Genomic DNA, 21,217 nt, shown 5'->3' on the forward strand with positions numbered 1-21,217 from the left:
TGCAAAAGAAGGAATCAATTATATGCATTATTTTAGTTGATAAAGATGGGTCATGTTGTAAAAGAACAAAAATTATCCTAGTCTGCAAGAAATCCCAAGGCCCCACACCCACCCCATCCTCATCGAAAATGAAATGATAGGTTTCAAAGGATAGCTAGAACTACATTTTACATCCAGATATGTTCACTATTCTTCTGCATGTGTGATTAAACTACTTTGTCACAGCATAGTAAAGGGGCGCGTTAAGGCTTTGGGGCCCGAGGCACTTTATCGGGGTGGGGGGGTGGGGGCACTGAACGTAAGGTATTGATCTACACATACACACTGAAAGCTGATCCTCAGCTTTTCGTTATATGTGTGTCATTATTATAGTTATATGTGTGTCATTATTATAGTTATATTAGGCTATGTATTATACTCTCTGTATGTATTGGAACTCGATATTTTTTTAATCCACGGCAACCGGAAAGGGGAGCTATGACTTGGGAAGGGGGGTAGGCACGTGCCCCCCTGAGCCTAAGCCTTACTCCGGTGTTTAGGTACGAATAACTAGCATATGTTCTATTCATAATGTGTGGTATATTTCGCTATTACAAGAACTTCTATTTAAGTGACGATTATTATATTTTGCGGAGGGGGTGGACTCGTAATTTGTTTGCAACAAACCGTCCGGCTGTCAGATAGCTTCAAGAAAAATATTCTTGCACCAATTTACTGAATAACAAAAACATAAAAACTAATATTTAAAAAATATTATGTACATTATATTAGCTCCAGACATTTATTATCTCAGTAATAAATAGCATGGCTCGAACGAAAACACTATATGAGATTATCCCCATACTTTTATTTATCAAATACCCGTATATAACCTCGTTTTGGTTTGTACTTTTTTTTTTATATCAACAACGTATCTGTCTGTTTAATACATATTTGACCTTTCCATGTGAAAGATACAATAGAAGTCACTCGACACCATAACGATGTTATAGCCAACAAATGAGTCATATTTATTGTAACAATTTGGGTCATTCAACTTTTGTTTTGTTTTTTGACATTGCAGTCAACCCTAAAACTGAAATCAGAGCCGAAATTGCCACGTACTTCACCGAGTTCCCTGTCTTACAAACATCGATATTTTAGAACAGAGGTGGGCAAACTTTCCAGTGCAAGTGCCGCATACACAAATGTACACGTTGTCGCGGGCCGCATAGTTCATTAAGTCAAATAATTACTATTTGAAATAGCAAAAACAAAAGGTTTCTCTAAATAACATCTAATTAATTTTCAGATGTTAATATGTTGTTAATATTTGAAAATTTAAACTTAAACTTCAAAAGAAGCACATTTATTTGATAAGTAGAGTAACATAAACAGAGTCAGTGCGAATGATGACTTGTTCCTAGGCCGCATGAAAGCCCTTGGTGGGCCGCATGCGGCCCGCGGGCCGTAGTTCGCCCACCCCTGTTTTAGAAGACAAATCACAAATTGGAGTTACAAAACTTTGTCCTCTGTAAAAAAAAAAAAAACAATTAAAAAAAAAAAACAAAAATAAACAACAGATGTATTGCAAAGTTGGTGGGAAAAGTTCCCCTTAATATCTTTTTCTGAGCTAATTAAGTTTTCGGTTCAGAAACATCAATTCCGATTTTACGTCTAACTCGTTGGCATTATTATTATTATTATTATTATTATTTGTTGTTGCTGTATTGTTCCCGACATAGATTACAGTGAAGAAGTGGTGGTTAGAAGAAAGCAGTTAATTATCTATACACTGTGTGGAACATCTGACTACAGAATATCTTCACTGGATTAATTTAAGCGTCAGTTGCTAACATATTTAAAGAGGTTACTATAGTCAGACATAAAATAATTGTATTTTAATATGTAAGATTGGATATTACAATAAATAAAATCATCTATCAGTGCCGGGTGGGGATGGGGTCCGGACCCCACCCCGTTAACTAAAAGTACACACAAACGTACATTCACTTATCACTTGAAATTTGACTCTCGTTTTTGCGCACGTTTATTGTGTATTGTGCACACTCTGAGTAAACAGACACAAACTTTTGCTTTGATGCCTTTTGAAATTTTAGAGACTGCCCCACCCACAACACTTTACCAGATCCGGTCCTGACTGAACAGCTGACGACAAAACAGTAAACTAAAAGTGTGTACAGAGAGAGTAACATATGAGTATTTTAGACAAAAAGATGCATCCATATCACACAAAACATAGAGACATGCGCACATATTGCACATAAATCATATAGACACGCATACATATCACACCATGGTCGCCCGCACATAGGAACAAGGGTGAAGGAACAGTTCCCACCCCCTCCGCGATTTTACCTCTAAACATGTTTTGGTCTACATCCGTAGACTTAATAGCTGACCATTACATATTTGTACACGCGCGCGCGCACACACTCTCTCTCTCTCTCTCTCTCTGCGGACGCACCTGTATCACACAAAACAGACAAGCATACAAATCACACAGAAAGCACATAGACATGCATACAATCACACAGAAAGAAGAGAGACATTAAAATAAAATGATGCACAATAAACAGATTTAAAACAGCTATTTTAAACAAACATTATAATGTTGTTTTCAGACCTTTATAAAGATTACATTCGGGTAGGAAAGTATAAATGCAATACATAACTGCATACCAGTCCGTCATTTAGTCTATCCACTTACCTACCTACCTAAGTGCGTGCGTACGTGCATGCATACATACATACATACAATACAAGGGGGCCCGAGTGGTCTAAAGCGCTGTCTGCGTGGGTTCTAGTCTCGGATTCACCAATGTTGGTATGTGAGAAAGCTGGCCAGTAGTTTCTCGTGGGTCGGTGGTTCTTTCCGGGGTTTTCCCGGGTTCTTCCTCCACCATTAATACTGGCCGCCATGTATAGCATATCGTGTGCTGAAAAATGGCGTTAAACGCTATAACAACAACAGACATATTTCAAAAACATACAGAATTTTTGTTAGGTCTTAATATCTCAAAATATATTTTAATAAGTTAACAATAGATACCACGTGTACAGGCATTCTTTGTATTATTACTAGAATTAGGCAAATACTTAAAGAGTGCCATACCAAGATCAACAATATTAGTTCTGATATATCTCTATACTTATTTAAATGGTTGTACTTATACCGCTGTTCCTTATTAAAATGTGTTAGCTGACTAAGGAATTCTCTTTCATTTTGTACTTTGATTATTTGCTGTCTTTCAAGATCAAGTATTATCTTGAATTTTATAAACCTGATGCAATCGCTTCCACGAGGAAAATAAAGCCAGTGAGTCAGTCATTGATATAGTCATATAGACATTTTTATTTTCTCTTTGTTTTAATTTACAACAATTGAAATTTAATGCATAAAATTGGGGTAAGAAAATTCAGTATAAAAATGTAAGCAAAAGAAACTGGTCGTGCAGTACATGTTATTGTGGTGTCGATCGCAGAGAGATAGTCAGTTTCTAATTCCAAGAGTGCCTGCTGTATAAGGAAATACTGAGGGATAACCTAAAGTTCTCGATCTATGTAATTCGACCTTTTGTTGTTAACTATGAGACACGCACCATTCCATCATTGAATATTGTTCGGCCCGCTTGTGTCGATTTACGTTATATCAAAATTCATGTCTGCCTTGAACAAGACATAAATAAAGCAGTTACCAGTGTTAATAACTAACCCATCTCATCTAAAATTTCAACATTTACTTGAATCGGGATAAACATATAACTCCACTGTGTTACGTTGGAGATCAGGTGTTTCAAGTCCGGCACACGCGATTGAGGGCCAGATGTAGTAGTTTAATGCTTTATTCTTAAATCATGTTTCCAATAATAGGTATGTACGTATCGCACCACCTGAGTACTTTTATTGGAATGTAAATAAAAATATACAGCTCCGTCACATCTTGTTCACTTTATATGAGAATGCATATATATATATATATATATATATATATATATATATATATATATATATATATATATATATAAGACATCATGTTCTATTCACATTATCAAATCGATAATACTTAAGTCATTATTATTCGGCAATTTCATGTACTCTGATGAATTAATACGCATATATTTATGGCAGTGCAAACCTTTATAAAATTATCAAAATGCTTTTCTGATTAATAGACGGATCACAATTACAGTTTCTATTCTGTCACTGCTATATATGGTTCCCGCAATAAGTACATATATTGCAGCCGATTTTATGTACATGTTTATATGTATGTACGATCTATCACGGGCGTAACTACCGCCTCCACGGAAACTGCAGTGTATGGGGTTGTTGGGATGTCTCCTGTAATCTTTATCATCGGAGAGAAAATAGTTCATTCCTACGGGAGAAGAGGGCTGAATGGGATGAGGAAGGGAGTAAAGCATGGTTGTATGAAACAGCTATGATATCCTGGCCCTAAAGTACAACACCGCACCTGCCCCATCCCGCCATCCACCCTGGTTGGAGTTATCAATAAAACAAAAATATACCGCTCCGGTGGCCTCGGATGCGGGAGGTCGTGGGTTCGATCCCCGGCCGAGTCATAGCAAAGACTTACAAAAATGCTACCTCACTTAGCGCTCAGCATTAAGAAGTTAGTGTTAGGACTGGTCGGCCTGGCGTTAGGATAATGTGACTGGGTGGGACATCATGATACATGTCTGCGGCATGATGCCCAGTGTTAGACATCACTATAAACTATCACACTGCAGACATCGTAGCGATATGACTGATTTTTTTTTTTAAAGCTACGTTAAAAATCCAAATCACACACACACACACACGCATAAAACAAAAATATATACTCACCAGTACATTCCCTTGAGCATGTGGAGATGGGCTGTTGCACTTGTAGTGGACCTAAAATCAAAGGAGAAAAAAAGAGAATAATAATAATAATAATGAGGACTTTGTATAGCGCCTAATCTTTAGAATCTCTAAGCGCTTTACAATATTAGACAACACCTATAAGATAAAAAACATATAATAATATTATTACAAAAACAAGCACCATGAAATTAGAAAACATACAAAATATATGCTGAGAATATTTAAGGTAGGAAACATTATTAGGTCTTTAAGTTTGTTCTTGAAGTCAAAATAAGTGAGTTTTGAGAGCCCTCTTGAATATGATCACTGTGTCTTTGTGTCTACGTTCAGTGGGCAAGTCATTCCACGTTGCTGGGCCTTGGTATGCAAAAGAACGCTGTACATATGACTTTGTTAGAGAGGTACATTGTATGTATGAATATAAGTGTGTTGGCAGGTAGATATATAGTTAAATTAAACAAGAACGTTGTTTAACGCGCAAAATATATAGACAGTCTGATTAAAATCAGAACTCCACAGTCCTAGGGGTCATATTCTAATCACCTTTGAGTTAGCCAGTGGAGATGCGACGTTCAGAAATCTGAAAGTGAATCCAATCGTTCGGCACACATTGATGCTCTTCAGCCTCACTGCTTAGTCTCCCGAATGCGAAGATATAGGACTTCAAATGATGATATAAATTAGCGATTATGGTAGTAACATTAGTCAACAGAACATGACCCCTAAGTGGTCACTGTTAGACCTTAACGTAGGACAGATGAGGTCTGATTTTAATCAGATTGAATATATACATACAGTGTCAAAACTTATGCATACAATGTATGTATGTATGTGTGTATATGTGTGTGTGTCCATCCATCCATGCATCCATCCATCCATCTACTAATGAATCCAGTTGTCCTTCCTTCTTTCCATCAAATATCTTACTGTCATTTTAATTAATTTAAAAATATTTCTAACGTTTGGGAAAATGTTACCATTTATGAACTCTTGACTAACTATCAAAGCAATACATTATACGATGTCCTTTTCGAGTGCCGGTCAAAGTCTTTCTTTGTTCGGAGCGGAAATAAGTACTTGTTAGTCAAGAAGCAGCAAACAGCTCGGCACGAAGGTTCAAATGACAAGCAAAACATCATGAAAAGGTTGATAGGTGTTTTCGTAAAATGACATGTTTGGGGCAAATGCACATATGTAGCATATACCAACAGAACCGACACCCAACTTTTCATTGATGTCAGGTTCGCAAGATAGTTGGCGAATAAATGGGCATGCTAACCAATGGTTTCTTCTTTCATTATTTAACTCATTTTTTCATAAATCTCATTAAAATATGTATCTGTCTAATGTTATCCTTCTGCTTTTGCGTTAGTTTTTTTGTGGTGGGTGGGTGCGGAAGATGATATTCTTCCATCAAAGAGCTTGATTGGTGCAGAACGTTAGGAAACTGGTTTTTACGTGTGTCGTTACCAAGTGTGTGTGTGTGTGTGTGTGTGAGAGAGAGAGAGAGAGAACTGAAACGTAAACCCTTTGTTTCGTATCTACGTTAAGTGCATATAGATTCTTATGTTTCAGTGTGGCTAAATTTTAGTCAAAACTAACTTGTTCAGTATTTGTTCCGGACAGAACAGACGTAGATTTTGCAAAGCTGGATCAAAATAAAATGGAATAACCGAGTACATGCACAAATAAACACATGAGTTGAAACTTCTGAAACCACATTCTGCTTTTGCAAAGCGTGATTTTATTTATTATTTTGTTTACTGTTGATGAAAGCGAGTGAAAACAAGGTTTATATTCAAGATATTTGCAACCACGTGATTTATGACGTAAAAATTTCTTTAAATCCTTTTTTTTATGGATCGAAACAACAACCAAGTTTCAAATTCGTCAGGAACATAAACACATTTTCTGAAAAACGACAAGAGCAACGTTCGATTTCTTAAATACTTCAGTAATGGAAAGAACGGAATCATAGAGCAGTATTTAATATGAACAATATGAGACCAACAGAGGAAGGAAACATTAGAAACGGTATTGAAGCCAAATAGCTGAACCAACAAGTTAAGTTTTTTTTTTCGTAAGCAAAAAAAGCAGCCAGAGGTTGCGCTGCGTGTAATCGTGGTTGAGGTCATTGAGCATATAAAAGGAAGATACAAATCTTATTATTTTTTAATTAACTACTAGGTACCCTTTAATTTATCTGATTACTCTCTGTAAATTTCTCGGTAACTTGTTATGTGGGTCGAAAATAACCCTAGATATAAATCGCAAAGATAGGTCAATGTCAGAATCATTTAAGGAGTGGATGTTCCATATGTGGACTTGATAGGTATTTTTTTTTATGAAGAATTCAAACATTTTTGACACGGCAATAAGTAAATGGTAACGTATTTCTTACTCAATCGGAATAAGGAACAAGTAACCAACTCGATGTCCAAAGTTTTGAATCGGTAACTGGTTACTTATTCCTTATTAAATTAGGAATAAAGAACACGTAACCAACTTGATTTCTGGTAACTACAAGATAAAATGTTACACATGTTGAGAAAATTCCTCAAGAATATGAAGGACTGACCTACTTGTGTTTCAATGGGGAGCAGTGTTCCTGAAGTGTCATCTCTCTTTTACACGGTACTAATTTCAATATTTTGTTCAGGAAATGAAATATAATGTTACTGTACTAAATACATGTGTTAGATGCCACTATTTATTTTTAAATGCATCCACAGTTTATTGTGGAAGAGCCTATCATTTGAAAGACTTCAATTAATCATTAATTATTGCATTTTAATATAACGAACCAGATAAATAGTCTAATATAATGTAAATGCTGGTTGTTTTTTTTTTTTATCTTTCATAATGAAATCTGCGATGGCACAACAATCAAAATAATTCGTTGGTACATATGATTTACTGCGGCAATACCTTTTTCATTACCAAATAAGAAGCCATATGTAGTACGTACCAGAGTGAACTCCAGTCGCCACGAGGGCGAGAAAAACTGTTAATTGGAACTCCATGTGTCCATGTAGAACCGAGTTTTGTCACGGATTTTGCTGCTTGGCACGAGAACGGGATTATATACTGTGACGGAATACATGCAGCGGGTCCAAAGTCCAGATTTTGCATCCCTTAACATCTTCTAGCGCTAAGAGTAAACCCCGTGACTTTCTATAGTGCTTTGACCGATAAAGATGCTGACAACAACCGCATGGAGCACGCAATAACACCAGCAACATGAATAATTGGGATTAATTGCACTTTACCTACTTATTTATTGACAATGAGGACGCAAGTGGTTCAAGTGGGATTAATTCGAATGTTTAACACTGTGGGGCGGGCGGGTATTCTCCTGTTTAACTTATATGCATTGCATTTAGACGAGAATTTTCATATTAATTTTCAAATTGAGTAAACGTTTTCTCTAAAACAGGTTATGTAATAAAGATGAACAAACTAAGCGTCAGTCAAAAGTTGCATGAGTTAAAAAGCTCGATCCTTGAAGTCATGTGCTGAGTCACTTGTGCTTTTCATTACAAAGTCCGATGAACGCCATCCTTTGTTCATGTTTTACTTGGAGTATTCCGTCTTCCTAAGCCTTAAATATCGTGGTATCAACAGTGTTTTAAGGTTTTGATTTCTGTTTTTCATTTACTAACTAAATACATTTCACTCAGCACTGGATTAATAGTGTTCATACTTCTTGGTGTATTTCATACAGAAGCTAAGATAATCGATTTTAATACACATTCCTCCATCCCTTAGACTTTTGCGGTCAGGGTCCCCAACACCGTGGATCTACATTAAGCTTTTGGTAAACGTTTTTCATTTTAATATATTTCATGAATCTAATTATGAATTATATTAGTATTTGGCACGCCTCATGAAAGAAGACAATTAATTGTGACATATACTTCCTCATCCCTTGGATATTATGGTCAAGGTTGCTCACACGTCCTTTTGAACTTGAGCTAAAGGTAGCAGATTTACATTTTTCCACATACTTTCTTCATCATTTGTCCTTGGGGTCAAGAATGCAGATAGAGCAGATTTGGGGTCCTACCACATACTTCTTCGTCCCTTTGAACTATGAGGTCAAGGTCGCATACAAAGAAGATTTGCATTCTGCCACGTACTTTCTTCATCCGTTGGACATTGGGTCTAGGTCGCAGATAACACGTATTTGCGTTCTGTCACATATTTCCTCGTTCAAGGTCACCTATTTTGAGCAATGTTTTGAACGCTGGCTTATGATTCAAGCTATGATTTTCATACATTCCTACATAATAATAAATACTACATCACTAACACGATATCTTTCCAGAACTGATACATATGACTACTTTTTGTGAACACAGCTGTCCCAAATTTATATATATACGGTTACCTCATGTGAACACAGCTGTCCCAAATTTATGTATACGGTTACCTCATGTGAACACAGCTGTCCCAAATTTATATATGTGGTTACCTCATGTGAACACAGCCGTTGCAAGGTTTTGAGATTGTTGTTTTATTTTTTGAGAATTTAAGTCAGGGTAATTGTCACTGATAATTGCGACAACCGATGCATATTTACAGTTTCCGTAATTATTGGTTATTGTGTAATCGGGCCATATAAAGGTACAGGCCATCATACGAGTACGTGTGCTTAACCTTGAACGTGCAAAGTGTCATATATCTAATGTGAGGAATACTTGATAACATACTTATGACGATCCACAAGCAGTGTATATATTGACAAAGCTTGTAACATACAAAATTATTCTGTATTATCTAAGATTGTGCAATTTGAACCCCTCCTGTTACAAGGAATATAATCGAGGAGAAATTTGCAACTGCGCTTATGAAAAATCAAATAAAGATGAAAGAAATGCATACTAGATATCAGCGTTCTAAAACCATTGTGCATTTTGAAAGCATATACTATGGAAAGATTGAAAGCGTATTTATACGTAGTAAAGAATTGTATGATCATATAACTGATTATTGAAATAGTATATTTATATATATATGTATGCATATCAAGACAAAAATGCACACAAAATATATGCAGCAAAAGAAGGATATAAAGAATGTCAAATAAGAAATAGACACATGATGTTAGTCAACCAACACAAAAAAAGTCGAAAAGCTCATGTATATAATGCGAGTCAGATAAAATAACATGGAGCAAACGTATCTTACTTTACGATGTAAATGATTTTAGTCACTGATAAGCAACATGCAGAATATTATCGTCTTGAAAGGATCCCACTGTAGAAACGTGAGCCATTTTAAAAACATAATAGCATTTAATGTTTGGCGAGGAGGGATGTTTCCTTGTTTATTTGTTTTATACATCGTCGATAATGAATTAGACACAGCGCTTTACTGTCCTTTAATTTGACAAGTGTAAGGAAAAGAAAGAAATATTTCTCTAATTTGGTATGAAAACATTTTTAGAGATATTTATAACTTGGTTAAACTCGGGAACGGGCATAAAAAGTTTTGATTTGGGTGTTGGAACGGATTTCATAAAAACTTAAATAGATCAATACAAACAGGAAATATGCAATTACAGAAAGAAGTTGGAGGGGGTGGGGGAACAAATTAGTGCTTTAAGATTGTCGTATTGTACCAAGTGATTTGTATGGTGACAGATCTGCTCTAACAATACATGACTTATCGCATATCAGAAAGTCTGGGCTTGCTGAGCCTGGCAAAAAGATTATCTAATATTTATGGATATTAACATATTCTCTAAAAACTTGGCTGAATGTAAGAGACAAATTCTACAATCCAATTATCACAGCTACGCCTCCACATTCTATATTCAATGTATCTTATCTACCACTCCGGATTCTTCAATCCAACCATCGTCGCTATTCGTCCAGAATCTGCAATCCAGGTATCAATACAGATTTTAATACTTATGACAAGACCAACAAAAACAAAACGTAACAAAAGTTTCAAGTGACCTTGACACTGCATATGTATAGGTGGAGGATGTGAATTCTTTGAGTTGAAAGAGCTGTGATTACTAATTTTATTCTATGCTCATTTTTTTTTTCTCCGTTAACATTGCATTGTCAGAATCATTCAATATTTTACGATGCTGAAGTCGCGCTCAACTTCATATTGCACTCATAAAGGAACTACTTTCTACTGTAAACAAACAATGAACGCAGACGCTAGCACTTTTGATTTGTAAACAAATCATGTACACTCGCGTAGTAGGCGCTTTAAGATTTGGTTGTGAAATTTGTTTCTGAATGAAGTAAAGCAGATGTTTCGTGGACTGCCACATACGAGCTGCTTTGACACATTCCGCGTTAACTTTTTTGATACAATGTTTTGGATTTAGGCTAGCTATACAGAAGACGCCAGAAAGGGTACTTACAAATAACATGCAAGTGACAAGACATAAACTGTGTTTTTTAGTTAGTAATAAGAATGGCAAAAAATATACTTATAGTTTTACATCCTGAATTTCCTCAGAATGTACTTTCTTAGTTCTGCAAATCCGAATTACATGAGCCATGTCATAGGTTCTCAATCTTGATTATACATTTTGAAATTGTACTGTAATTTCGAATATAGGTGCAATTACATCATCCTTACTGCACTCAGATGAAATAAACATTAAATTCCATAGCGTCGTTTTGATAATTGCAATTGAAAGACTTCATATTTTTCCCACATTATGATTTCAAACATTCAATGACAGAAACAGAAACACATTTGCAGAGTTATGTGCGCAGTAATAATGTTGTTGTGTAATGATGAATCTGCGCTTGTGTATTAAGTTTGGAATACTGTATACATTCAGTCACTTTGTGTATTGTAGTGTATTTTATTAATATTGTTAAGCTTTATGTAGAATAATAAAATGAGCATATAATAAAAAGGATACTTCATTTGTATGGGAAAATATGAACTCGTTTTATCGGATGGATATACTGCACTACCAAGGGCGTGCGGTATTCCATCCGAAAAACTCGTTCATATTTTCCCATACAAATGCAGTAACCTGTAAATACTGTACACGTATGGTAATAATTCCTTTAAGAGTTTGAAATGTGGGACCATGCTGAAAAGTCAGCTTTCTCTTTTTGACGGTGGTGAGGAGGTCCTCATATTGGCCTACTTCACGCCTGATGGTGTTAGGCACTTCTTCATTTGTGATGTGGTCTATGTAAGAGATGCCAAGGATGGTTCTGTAGCATCTCATTTCAAGTGACTGGATTCTTCGTTGTAATTCTGCTGTCAGGGTCCATGCCTCACATGAGTACAAAAAGACTGAGATGACTAGAGCTCGCAATAGTCTGATTTTAGTTTTCAGACAGATATTCTTGTCTCTCCAGATGGGTTTTAGCTTTGACAAAGCTGTCATTGTTTGTGCTGCTCTTGACAAAATTTCTGCTCTTGATCCCTCTTCAGTGATTATGGAACCAAGATATCTGAACTGGCTCACTGTTTCCAGTTCATGTCCTCTGACTTTAATCTTGGCTGAGATTTGTTTGCCACTATTTGTCATCAGTTTTGTCTTCTCAGCGCTTATCTCCATGTCAAATCTGGAAGATGTTTCATCCAGGTTCTTCACTAAGGTGGCTAGCTCGTCTTCACTGCCTTCCAGCCTATCAATGTCGTCTGCAAAGCGGAGGCTGGTGATGTTACGCTCTCCAATGCTGACTGTCCCACAGTGGTTTTCCAGGACTTCGCTCATGATGCGCTCTAAGTATATGTTGAAAAGTGTGGGTGACAGGAGACAGCCTTGACGCACTCCCACTGTTGTCTGGAACCAGTCCCCAACAGCACCTTGGGCAATTACTGCACTGGTAGCCTTGGCGTACAGCTGCTTGATGGTATTGGTTAGCTTTTGACCCATGTTATACTTCTTCATTGTGGCCCACAATGCCTCATGCCACACTCTGTCAAAGGCCTTTTTGAAATCTATGAATACATGATAGATGTCTTGTTGGTGTTGCGAATACTTTTCGCACAGAACCCTGAGATTGAATATTTGTTCTGTTGTGCTTCTTCCACTCCGGAACCCGGCCTGCTCTTCAGCGATTATTTCTTCTGCTTGTGGTTTCAGTCTGTTCAAGATGACCTTCAGCATTACCTTACTAGCATGGCTGATCAAACTGATAGTTCTGTAATTTTGGCACAGCTGGAGATTGCCATTTTTGGGGAGTGTTATAATCAGTGAGCAGCAGGGAAGTTCTACAGACCAGACGTTTCAGACCAAATAAAGCCTCCTACGAGAACATTTCCCGTAGAAGCCTCAGATTTCAAAAATAAGCCTTCCTACGAAAATTAATTTGCGTAAATTCAACCCCGATTGCAATTTTTTGTGTGCAAAATCAATGATTCTAGACAAGGATTTTGGGGGGGGGGGAATTTATTCTGGTGTCGATGAAGTTTGCAAAGTTTGGCTGCGGATCCTAATTTTACCTCGCATTAAAACAATATAGTTGAAAATAATATGAGTCGGAAAGCTAGTAGAGTTGGAGAGCCTCATTCTGCCAGATTAGCGCGAGAAGAATTAGCGGCAGTAAGGAAGCTTATCCCGACAAAACGATTATTTAAGAGAAATGTTCGTGATTACGAAGACACGCAATATGGAATTACCGAGGTATCGTCAAAGTTGTTGAGTCCAGTCACTGGAGCGATCGAACAAGTCGCATACGGCGATAAAAAGGAAGATAAGGAACTTAGGAAGAAGGGGCTTATTCCCATGACGAGAGACATTGAGGAACACACTCGAACATTACCGGAGCGAATAGTACAAACACAAACACGAGCACAAGCACGAGCACGAGCACAAGCACAAGCACAAGCACTAGCACAAGCACAAGCACAACAAGAACAAGCACAAGCACGAGCGCAACGAGAACTAGAACAAGCACAACGAGAACGAATAAAAGAGGAGGAAGAAGAACAAACACAACGAGAACGAATAAAAGAGGAGGAAGAAGAACAAGCACAGGAAGAAGAACAAGCGCAAGAAGAAGAAGAACCAGAAGAAGAAGAAATGTCAAAGAGAAAAAAAAAGGAAAAGGAAACAGATAATCTCGCGAATATAAGGGATAAATTTAAGGAATCAAAGTTTCTCGAACTGAAATTGGAATTAGACAATTATGATCCTAATGATCTTGAGGATCTTGGTTATTTTGCAAAGCGTACCTTTGATAATCGACATCAATATTTAACAGACGCGGGATCAAATTTTTATAAAACACGAGATCTTTGGACTAGGGCGATATATCGAATAAAATATAATGAGAAACAGGCCCGGGGGACAAATTTTTCTCATGTTGAGCAGTATTCAAAAAATGATATTACGGGAACATCGATGGGTGAAACTTCAAGAATTAACGGAACTCTTCCCGTCAAGGATTTTTCCCGGGAGGGGCTTAAAAATTATATGAAGGCAACTTGACTGAAATTGCTAAGTACGGTTACAGAGAAAAGGGCAAGTATTTACTTCCGAGATCTTCAGAAAACTATTCCTCCTCCGAATGGATTCCCGCTGTGTATTTTGCTGCGAAGGGGATTAAGGTTGATCCTTATCTTCCAAGTTACCATAGATTCAAAAAGGCTGTGAGAGAATTAAGCGAAAAAGAAGAATTCGAGGAAGCGTTATCGCCATCGTCATTTTCAAAATCAAAGACAGGAAGCGGATATACTGTTTGCCCTGACAGTGTTGTCAACGATGTATCTCGCCTTGAGGTATTAATCGGAGGAAAACGAGCCGGAAATAACTCTCGCGAAGTAATCAACGAAGCCTCAGATATTTGTCAGCGATTATTCCGCGGCGGTGTCATCGACTCTCACATTTACAAGGAACTTGTCGATGAACTCATCGATTAAAACAACACAATTGAAATAACATGATTGTTCACAAACATCAGCGCAGACCCAAACAGGTCCGCGTAGTAAACTCTCGATTGCCCGTATACAGATATATCCACGGCAATGGATTCGGCGATATCATTGGAAGTCTCTTTACGCGAATAATACCTAAAATTGGACCCGTGATCAAACAGCTCGGGTTAAAAGCAATAGGAAAAATTGGCGAGACTGCCATTTCTGGTATCAGTAATTTGGCCAGTAAAGGCTTCAATGTTGTCAAAAGTAAAATATTAAATTTAATGCGTAAAAAACAACCCGTCAAATTGCCTATCACCAGAGAAATGCCACCCGAAATCAGCAAAGTCATAAACGACGCGGCAAATAAAAAAATAAACGATCTAGCGCAGGAAGTTGCTAAGACAAATTTAGCGCAGGAAGTCGCTAAGACAAATTTAGCGCAGGAAGTCGCTAACACAAATCTAGCAAAGGAAATTGCTAAGACAAATCTAGCAAATACAAGCTTCATTTCAGGCAGTGGTCTTCGTTTTAGATGATATTCTTAATAATAAATGTTTGCACAAGTGTCAAATGAAGTGTTCGACATGGACGAGCCTGTAGGCAGAGACACATCCGTGCGGGATTTCCAGTATTTCTCGTACGATGCGGTTGACCCAAATACAAATAATCGCTTGGAAATTCAAGTTCACGATACAACGAGATATTTTCTTCCATCTGAGGCATATATCGAGGTTGTTGGGAGAATTATTAGGACAAACGATACCAACTTTGGAGCAAATTTTAAAGTCGGATTCGTCAATAACGGCATTATGGCTTTATTCAAGAGCGCCACTTACATGATCGATGGAAGAGAGATCGAATCAATTACCGACAACGTTGATATAGCAACGACGATAATAGGCCTAGCGAGATACTCGGATGATTTTACCAGATCGGCCGGTCCTAGTATGATGTTCTCCAAGGATAATTCTAATAACGCTGATCATGTCCAGTATATTATCAGACAACCGAATAATCGTGCTGATCCTCCTGCTGTTGTTCAAGGCGTTGGTCCTGTTAACTTCGAAGACATGATAATTAACACCAATCCCAATTATAACCTTGGATTTGCCACGAGAAGAGCTATGCTGACTGAGAATGAACTAAGATTTTCCTGTGCAATTCCGCTATCTCACATTTTTGGATTTTGTAGGCATTTCAGAAAAGTTATTTACGGAGCAAAACACACGATAACTTTCGTTCGAGACGCTGCTGGCAGTGACAAAGCCATCTGGCGAGAAGTAAGCGCGGATGTCGCTAATGTCGGTAAAGTAATCCTAAACAAATTTACCTTGTGGATGCCAGCGATAACCCCATCGATACTTGAGGAAGAAAAATTATTATCATTCATGAATCAAGGCGGAAAATCCGTCATGTCCTGGTTGACAACGATGACCGACTCCTGCGATGTTAATATCAACGGAATATTTACCTGGCGAATTGCGTCACGACAAGGTGTTTCGGCACCTAGACACATCTTTGTTGCTCTTCAAGCCGCAAACAGATACGATCAACTTCACAGTCATATGATATTCGATCGATTCGCGGCAACAAACGTTTCACTGAGAATAAACGGCCAGCAAGAGCCATCCGAGGAAATAGCCATCGATTTTGAAAATTTTTCGACGGCCCGCGCATATCATCGATTACTAAGTTTCATGGGCCGCGATCAAAATATCGATACCGGATTGCAAATATCACAGTTGGATTTTAATACTCGCTATCCTATCTATTACTTCTCCCTGGAGCATCTCGATTTGGTAAAACAATCCGTTGTCGATATCCATTTCAAAGCCAGAATTAACACAGCCGGAGCAGCAAGAGCCATCGCGGTAATCCTCAGTGATAGAACAATGATCTTGGAAGGAATCAGCGGCAGAATGCGAGTCATCGATGCTCCTGTCGAGAATATGTGATAAATTCCAAATTTAGACTAAGCGATTATTAATATGCCATACGAACACGTCAGTGTAACTCTGACCCCGGGTCAGATGAAAAAGCTCCAATCAGCGATATCAAAGCGATGCGGTATGAAATTAACACTGAAAAACGATCAGATTCACGGTGGACCTAACAAACTGTCGCTAACTAGAGGTCAACGTGAACGATTTACCAAGGCCAAATCAGCAAATTCCGGTGTTCATGTGAGCCTTTCTATAGGCGCCATCAGAGACATGGTCAAAACAGGCGGAATTCTTCCTCTATTGGGGCTAGCGAAATTGGCTCTTCCGATGATTGGAAAGGCATTAGGATTAGGCGCGCTAACAGGCATAGGTTCCCAAGTAGGTTCCACAGTAACAAGACAAGTTATCGGAAGTGGATACCGTAAAAAAAAGGGAGGGTTACTTCCCGTCCTCTCTCCCTTAATCGCGAAAATGTTGCAAAAACAACAAAAAGGATCCGGCCTTTATCTAAGACGCCCCCCATACGGATCCGGCCTAAGACGAGTCTACCAGCCTCAAATTTAGATTTACTTAGCGAAGCAAAGAATAAAAAAATAAAATTTTTCAGAGGCGTATTTATGCGAGATCAACTACCAGAAAAACCAAACCCTACCGAGACGGGAATAATAAATCTCGATAAAAATACCGGCCCTGGCACGCACTGGGTTGCCTACGCGATTAATCCTCGCGAAGTTATTTACTTTGACTCATATGGATTAGCACCGCCAAATGAATTTATCAGCTATGTGTCAAAACTAAATCTTCCGATTTGGTATTCGACTCTTCCAACACAAACATTAGCTGATCCACCAATATGCGGTCCAGAGTCAATTAATGTTCTTGACGCAATTTCAAAATCATCCGGTCCGTATCACAAAATTGTATTTGAATACGCCGTAGATAAATATCATGGTTGATATTTACGGTAGATTTATCTACAGGAAGGAAAAAGCAGAAGTGACTGACGTCGATCTATCAAAGTTCGCAACCAAGAGCGATATTAACAATCTTCTATCGCTGTCAGAGGTGGACCCTGGCGAAGTTGCTGTTTTTCAAAATACCGAAGGAAGATTACACACCAGCAACGTGAAAATAACTGATATAATCAAGCGAGACGAATATAATGATCATATCAGTCAATTTACTCGTCAATCGGAGATGGTATTAAAATCTATTGCTGATATCGCCGATATTATAGCGAAGTTACCCCTGAAGGCCAATATCGCGGTGGTGGAAAAATCCGACAAAGAGTTATCAGCAACGTTGCTTCTGAAGGCTGATAAAGCATTACACGACGATCTTCAGGACAGAGTGACAAAAAGATTTACCAAGCTAACTAACGATCTTAAAAAACTAGACGATACATCAAAAAATCTCAGTAAAAAACTCGACGAGGATATAAAAAAATTCATCGAAACCTCCTCAACTACACACAGCGATCTTACCGAGAAAACAAAGAAAATAAACGAAGATATCGCCCAAATCAACAGAGAGATTGAATCGGCACGTGCATTAATATTTCAAAAAACCGATAGAACATCACATAACGATCTCAGCGAGAAAGTAAAATCCATCAACGAGGAAATTACCAAAATAAATACCGCGATGGGTCAGAAAATCGATAGAACATCACATAACGATCTTACCGAGAAAACAAAGAAAAATCAACGAAGATATCGCCCAAATCAACAAACATATTGAATCGGCACGTGCACTAATATTTCAAAAAACCGATAGAACATCACATAACGATCTCAGCGAGAAAACAAGAAAAATCGACGAGGATATTACTAAAATTAACGATGATATTAACGCGGTACGCCAAATCGTAAACGAAAAAATCGATAAAACATCACACGACGAGAAAACAAAATCCATCAACGATGATATTAACGCGGTACGCCAAATCGTAAACGAAAAAGTCGATAAAACATCACACGATGATCTCCACGAGAAAACAAAAAAAATCAGCGAAGATGTTACTAAAATATCCGAGGAAATTAACGTGGTACGAGAATTAGCGAATAAAAAAGTCGATACATCAGTGTACGACGGAGAAATTCAAAATATCAACGCGAAACTTCTCGACGCAACTACAAAAATTAGTGATATTAACTTAGAAATATCATCGTTGGATATTTCTGCGTTGATGCGTATTTCGATACCAAATCAGGTAGAATCAAAAGATATTTCCTGCAATGTATCATTTGTGCTGAGGACAGAATATTTTACCTGGACACCCGATAATGATTCTTTTAACTTTACCGCGCCATTTCAGGCTGTATATCAAGTATATATTATTTCGAAGTCATCAATAAAATTTAACGTGACGGCCGTTAATCATGAAATTTATGAATACTATCCTGGATTTTTCGTTATTTCCATAGATGAAAATAACATCGTAAATTTCACACTAGAACCAGAAGGCAGAACTACCATAGGACCAGTGTATTATTTTGTAATTTTCGAATATTTATCGGGTTGGGCCGTAATTGGTCGACCCGAGCCGGTCGCAGTTGCCGAGAAAGAGAAACTGTAGTTGTCGAGATAAAACCCCCAACTATTTGAAAAACGGAAAAACTCTGATTTTACAAAGAAATTGACTAGATAAATAACTAATAAATGACCGCATCGGATTACCGTTATAATCAGGCGCGATCATGGCAGGATTCGCTAAAAAAACTCCTCGACGAATATCAAACAAAAATAAAAAAATACCAGCGTAGATTAGTTACCATTGACGTTGCTGTGTACGCGGTATCTGCGGTAGTCGCTGGTGCTGGAATAATTTTATCCGCGGTAACAACAATCGCGCCGATCGTAGCAACGATAATAATCTCGTCAACAACGACAATCGCTGGTGTTCTCAATATCGTAGCGAAAAAAATCTCCTCGTGCACGAGTGAAAAGTTATCGTTGTACAAAAACAAACTAACTAAAATCAATGACGCGTATTCGAAATTATCATCGCTACTTTCGGAGAGTCTCAACGACGGCGTTATCTCCGATCTAGAATTTTCAGCAATGATCGGTATTTACTCCGAGATTGAACAAATGAATATTAATAATGTCCGAACTAGCCCAGATCGTGACAAACACGACACCGCCGACAACGACGTTAATATCGTTAAGCTCCACCAAACCTGAATTTAGCATCAATTTTCCAACACCAATCAGCGTCAAAGAAATTGCGTTAACACAATTGCGTGTCTACAATAGCTGGCCTAATGTTAGATCGAAATCATTTGGCAGATTATTATCAAACAATTCACTTGTTTTTGCCAACAAAAACAAACCCGATGGAACACCTGATTGGATCGTCGTTGGCATACCAACAGGCAGTTACGAAATTGATCAGCTGGATAAGGAATTTACCACCAGAATATCAAATATAACCGGCGATGCTACTCCGGGAATAAAAATATCTGCGCATGAACCAACACTGTCATCGATGATAGAGGTGAAATCGCCGTACATGGTAGATATTTACCAATCATCGATTAGGACCATATTAGGTTGGCCTGAAATCGCACCTCTAGCAAAACCAAAAAAATCAGATTTTATTATTCCAGGTTGGTACGAGGAAGCTCCTCCAGAACTACCGGAGCCAAAAAAATCAGATTTTACCACTGACGAAGTATGGAGAGAAGATAACAAACACAAGCCTCTGATCCACAGCGCCATCAACCTCATAAATAACCACAAATTTAACTGGGTAATGTTCGCTTTTACTTTTATTAACGAAAGAATTCTCTCGTGGTTGCCTCTTCCTAAAATTCCCCCCGGCGTGGAAATCTTCGACGCTACCCAAATTAAGATAATAGCCCCCATAGACGGTATCTTGGTAAGAAGAACCCTCGACGAATTTATTCAAGAACATACAATACAATTAAATTTATTGCGGGAATCCTTTCATGAATGCATCTTAAATAAATCAGGCTCATGTAGCGAAATTATCAAACGCGTGAAGATTTTAAATCAACTCGCGAATGATGTTGAATATTATCATGGTATGTTTATTCAGGCGATAGTCGACGATATATCAATTGCCGATTATGTTCTTCCTATTAGCAAATTCGAGTTGATCAGAAATTCAGGAGAAAAACAAAAATTCATGAGAGTATTTGGATTAACCGAGGAAACGCTACCAAATTTCAAATTTCCTGATTATGACGTTGATAAAATGAGAAAATCCGTCACTGATACCATCGATGATTTATTTCCGAAGTTACATGCCGCGTGGACTAAAAAAGTACAATTGGAATTGATTCTCAAACACAATAACGATCCCGCCGGGCAAGGGCGGCATATCTCGCCAGGTATCGTTAATATAACGGAAGTTATCGCGATTTATCTTCACGCGGATGTTGTCGAAGGCAGCTACAATGTTGATTCGTCAGAGTCAAATCAAGCACAGCAGGGATTCATCTTGTATTCGTTTTCACCTAGCGCTTCTCCTGGTTATTTGATAATAAAGGAGCCGGTGAATCCGTTTTATCTGC

At 37.9% G+C, this 21,217-nt stretch overlaps 1 protein-coding gene across 2 annotated transcripts in view; it reads right to left on the reverse strand.

The window, feature by feature from the left end:
• LOC149808215 (uncharacterized) overlaps window positions 1-7,993 on the reverse strand; it is a 91,415-nt gene extending 83,422 nt beyond the window's left edge. The window contains exons 1-2 of one of the 2 annotated variants that reach the window (XM_089974973.1): window positions 7,841-7,993; window positions 4,852-4,902 (exon numbers count right to left, since the gene is read on the reverse strand). In XM_089974973.1, coding sequence (XP_089831099.1) covers window positions 4,852-4,902; window positions 7,841-7,895 — 106 coding nt within the window. In that variant the 5' untranslated portion in view covers window positions 7,896-7,993. The remainder of the gene's footprint in view (window positions 1-4,851; window positions 4,903-7,840) is intronic. The other variant, XM_089974966.1, reaches the window with a different exon arrangement.
• Window positions 7,994-21,217: the final 13,224 nt, after the last annotated feature.

Source organism: Sinohyriopsis cumingii, chromosome 1, assembly GCF_028554795.1.
Source record: "Sinohyriopsis cumingii isolate HCF-2022 chromosome 1, ASM2855479v2, whole genome shotgun sequence".
Taxonomy (NCBI): Eukaryota; Metazoa; Mollusca; class Bivalvia; order Unionida; family Unionidae; genus Sinohyriopsis; species Sinohyriopsis cumingii.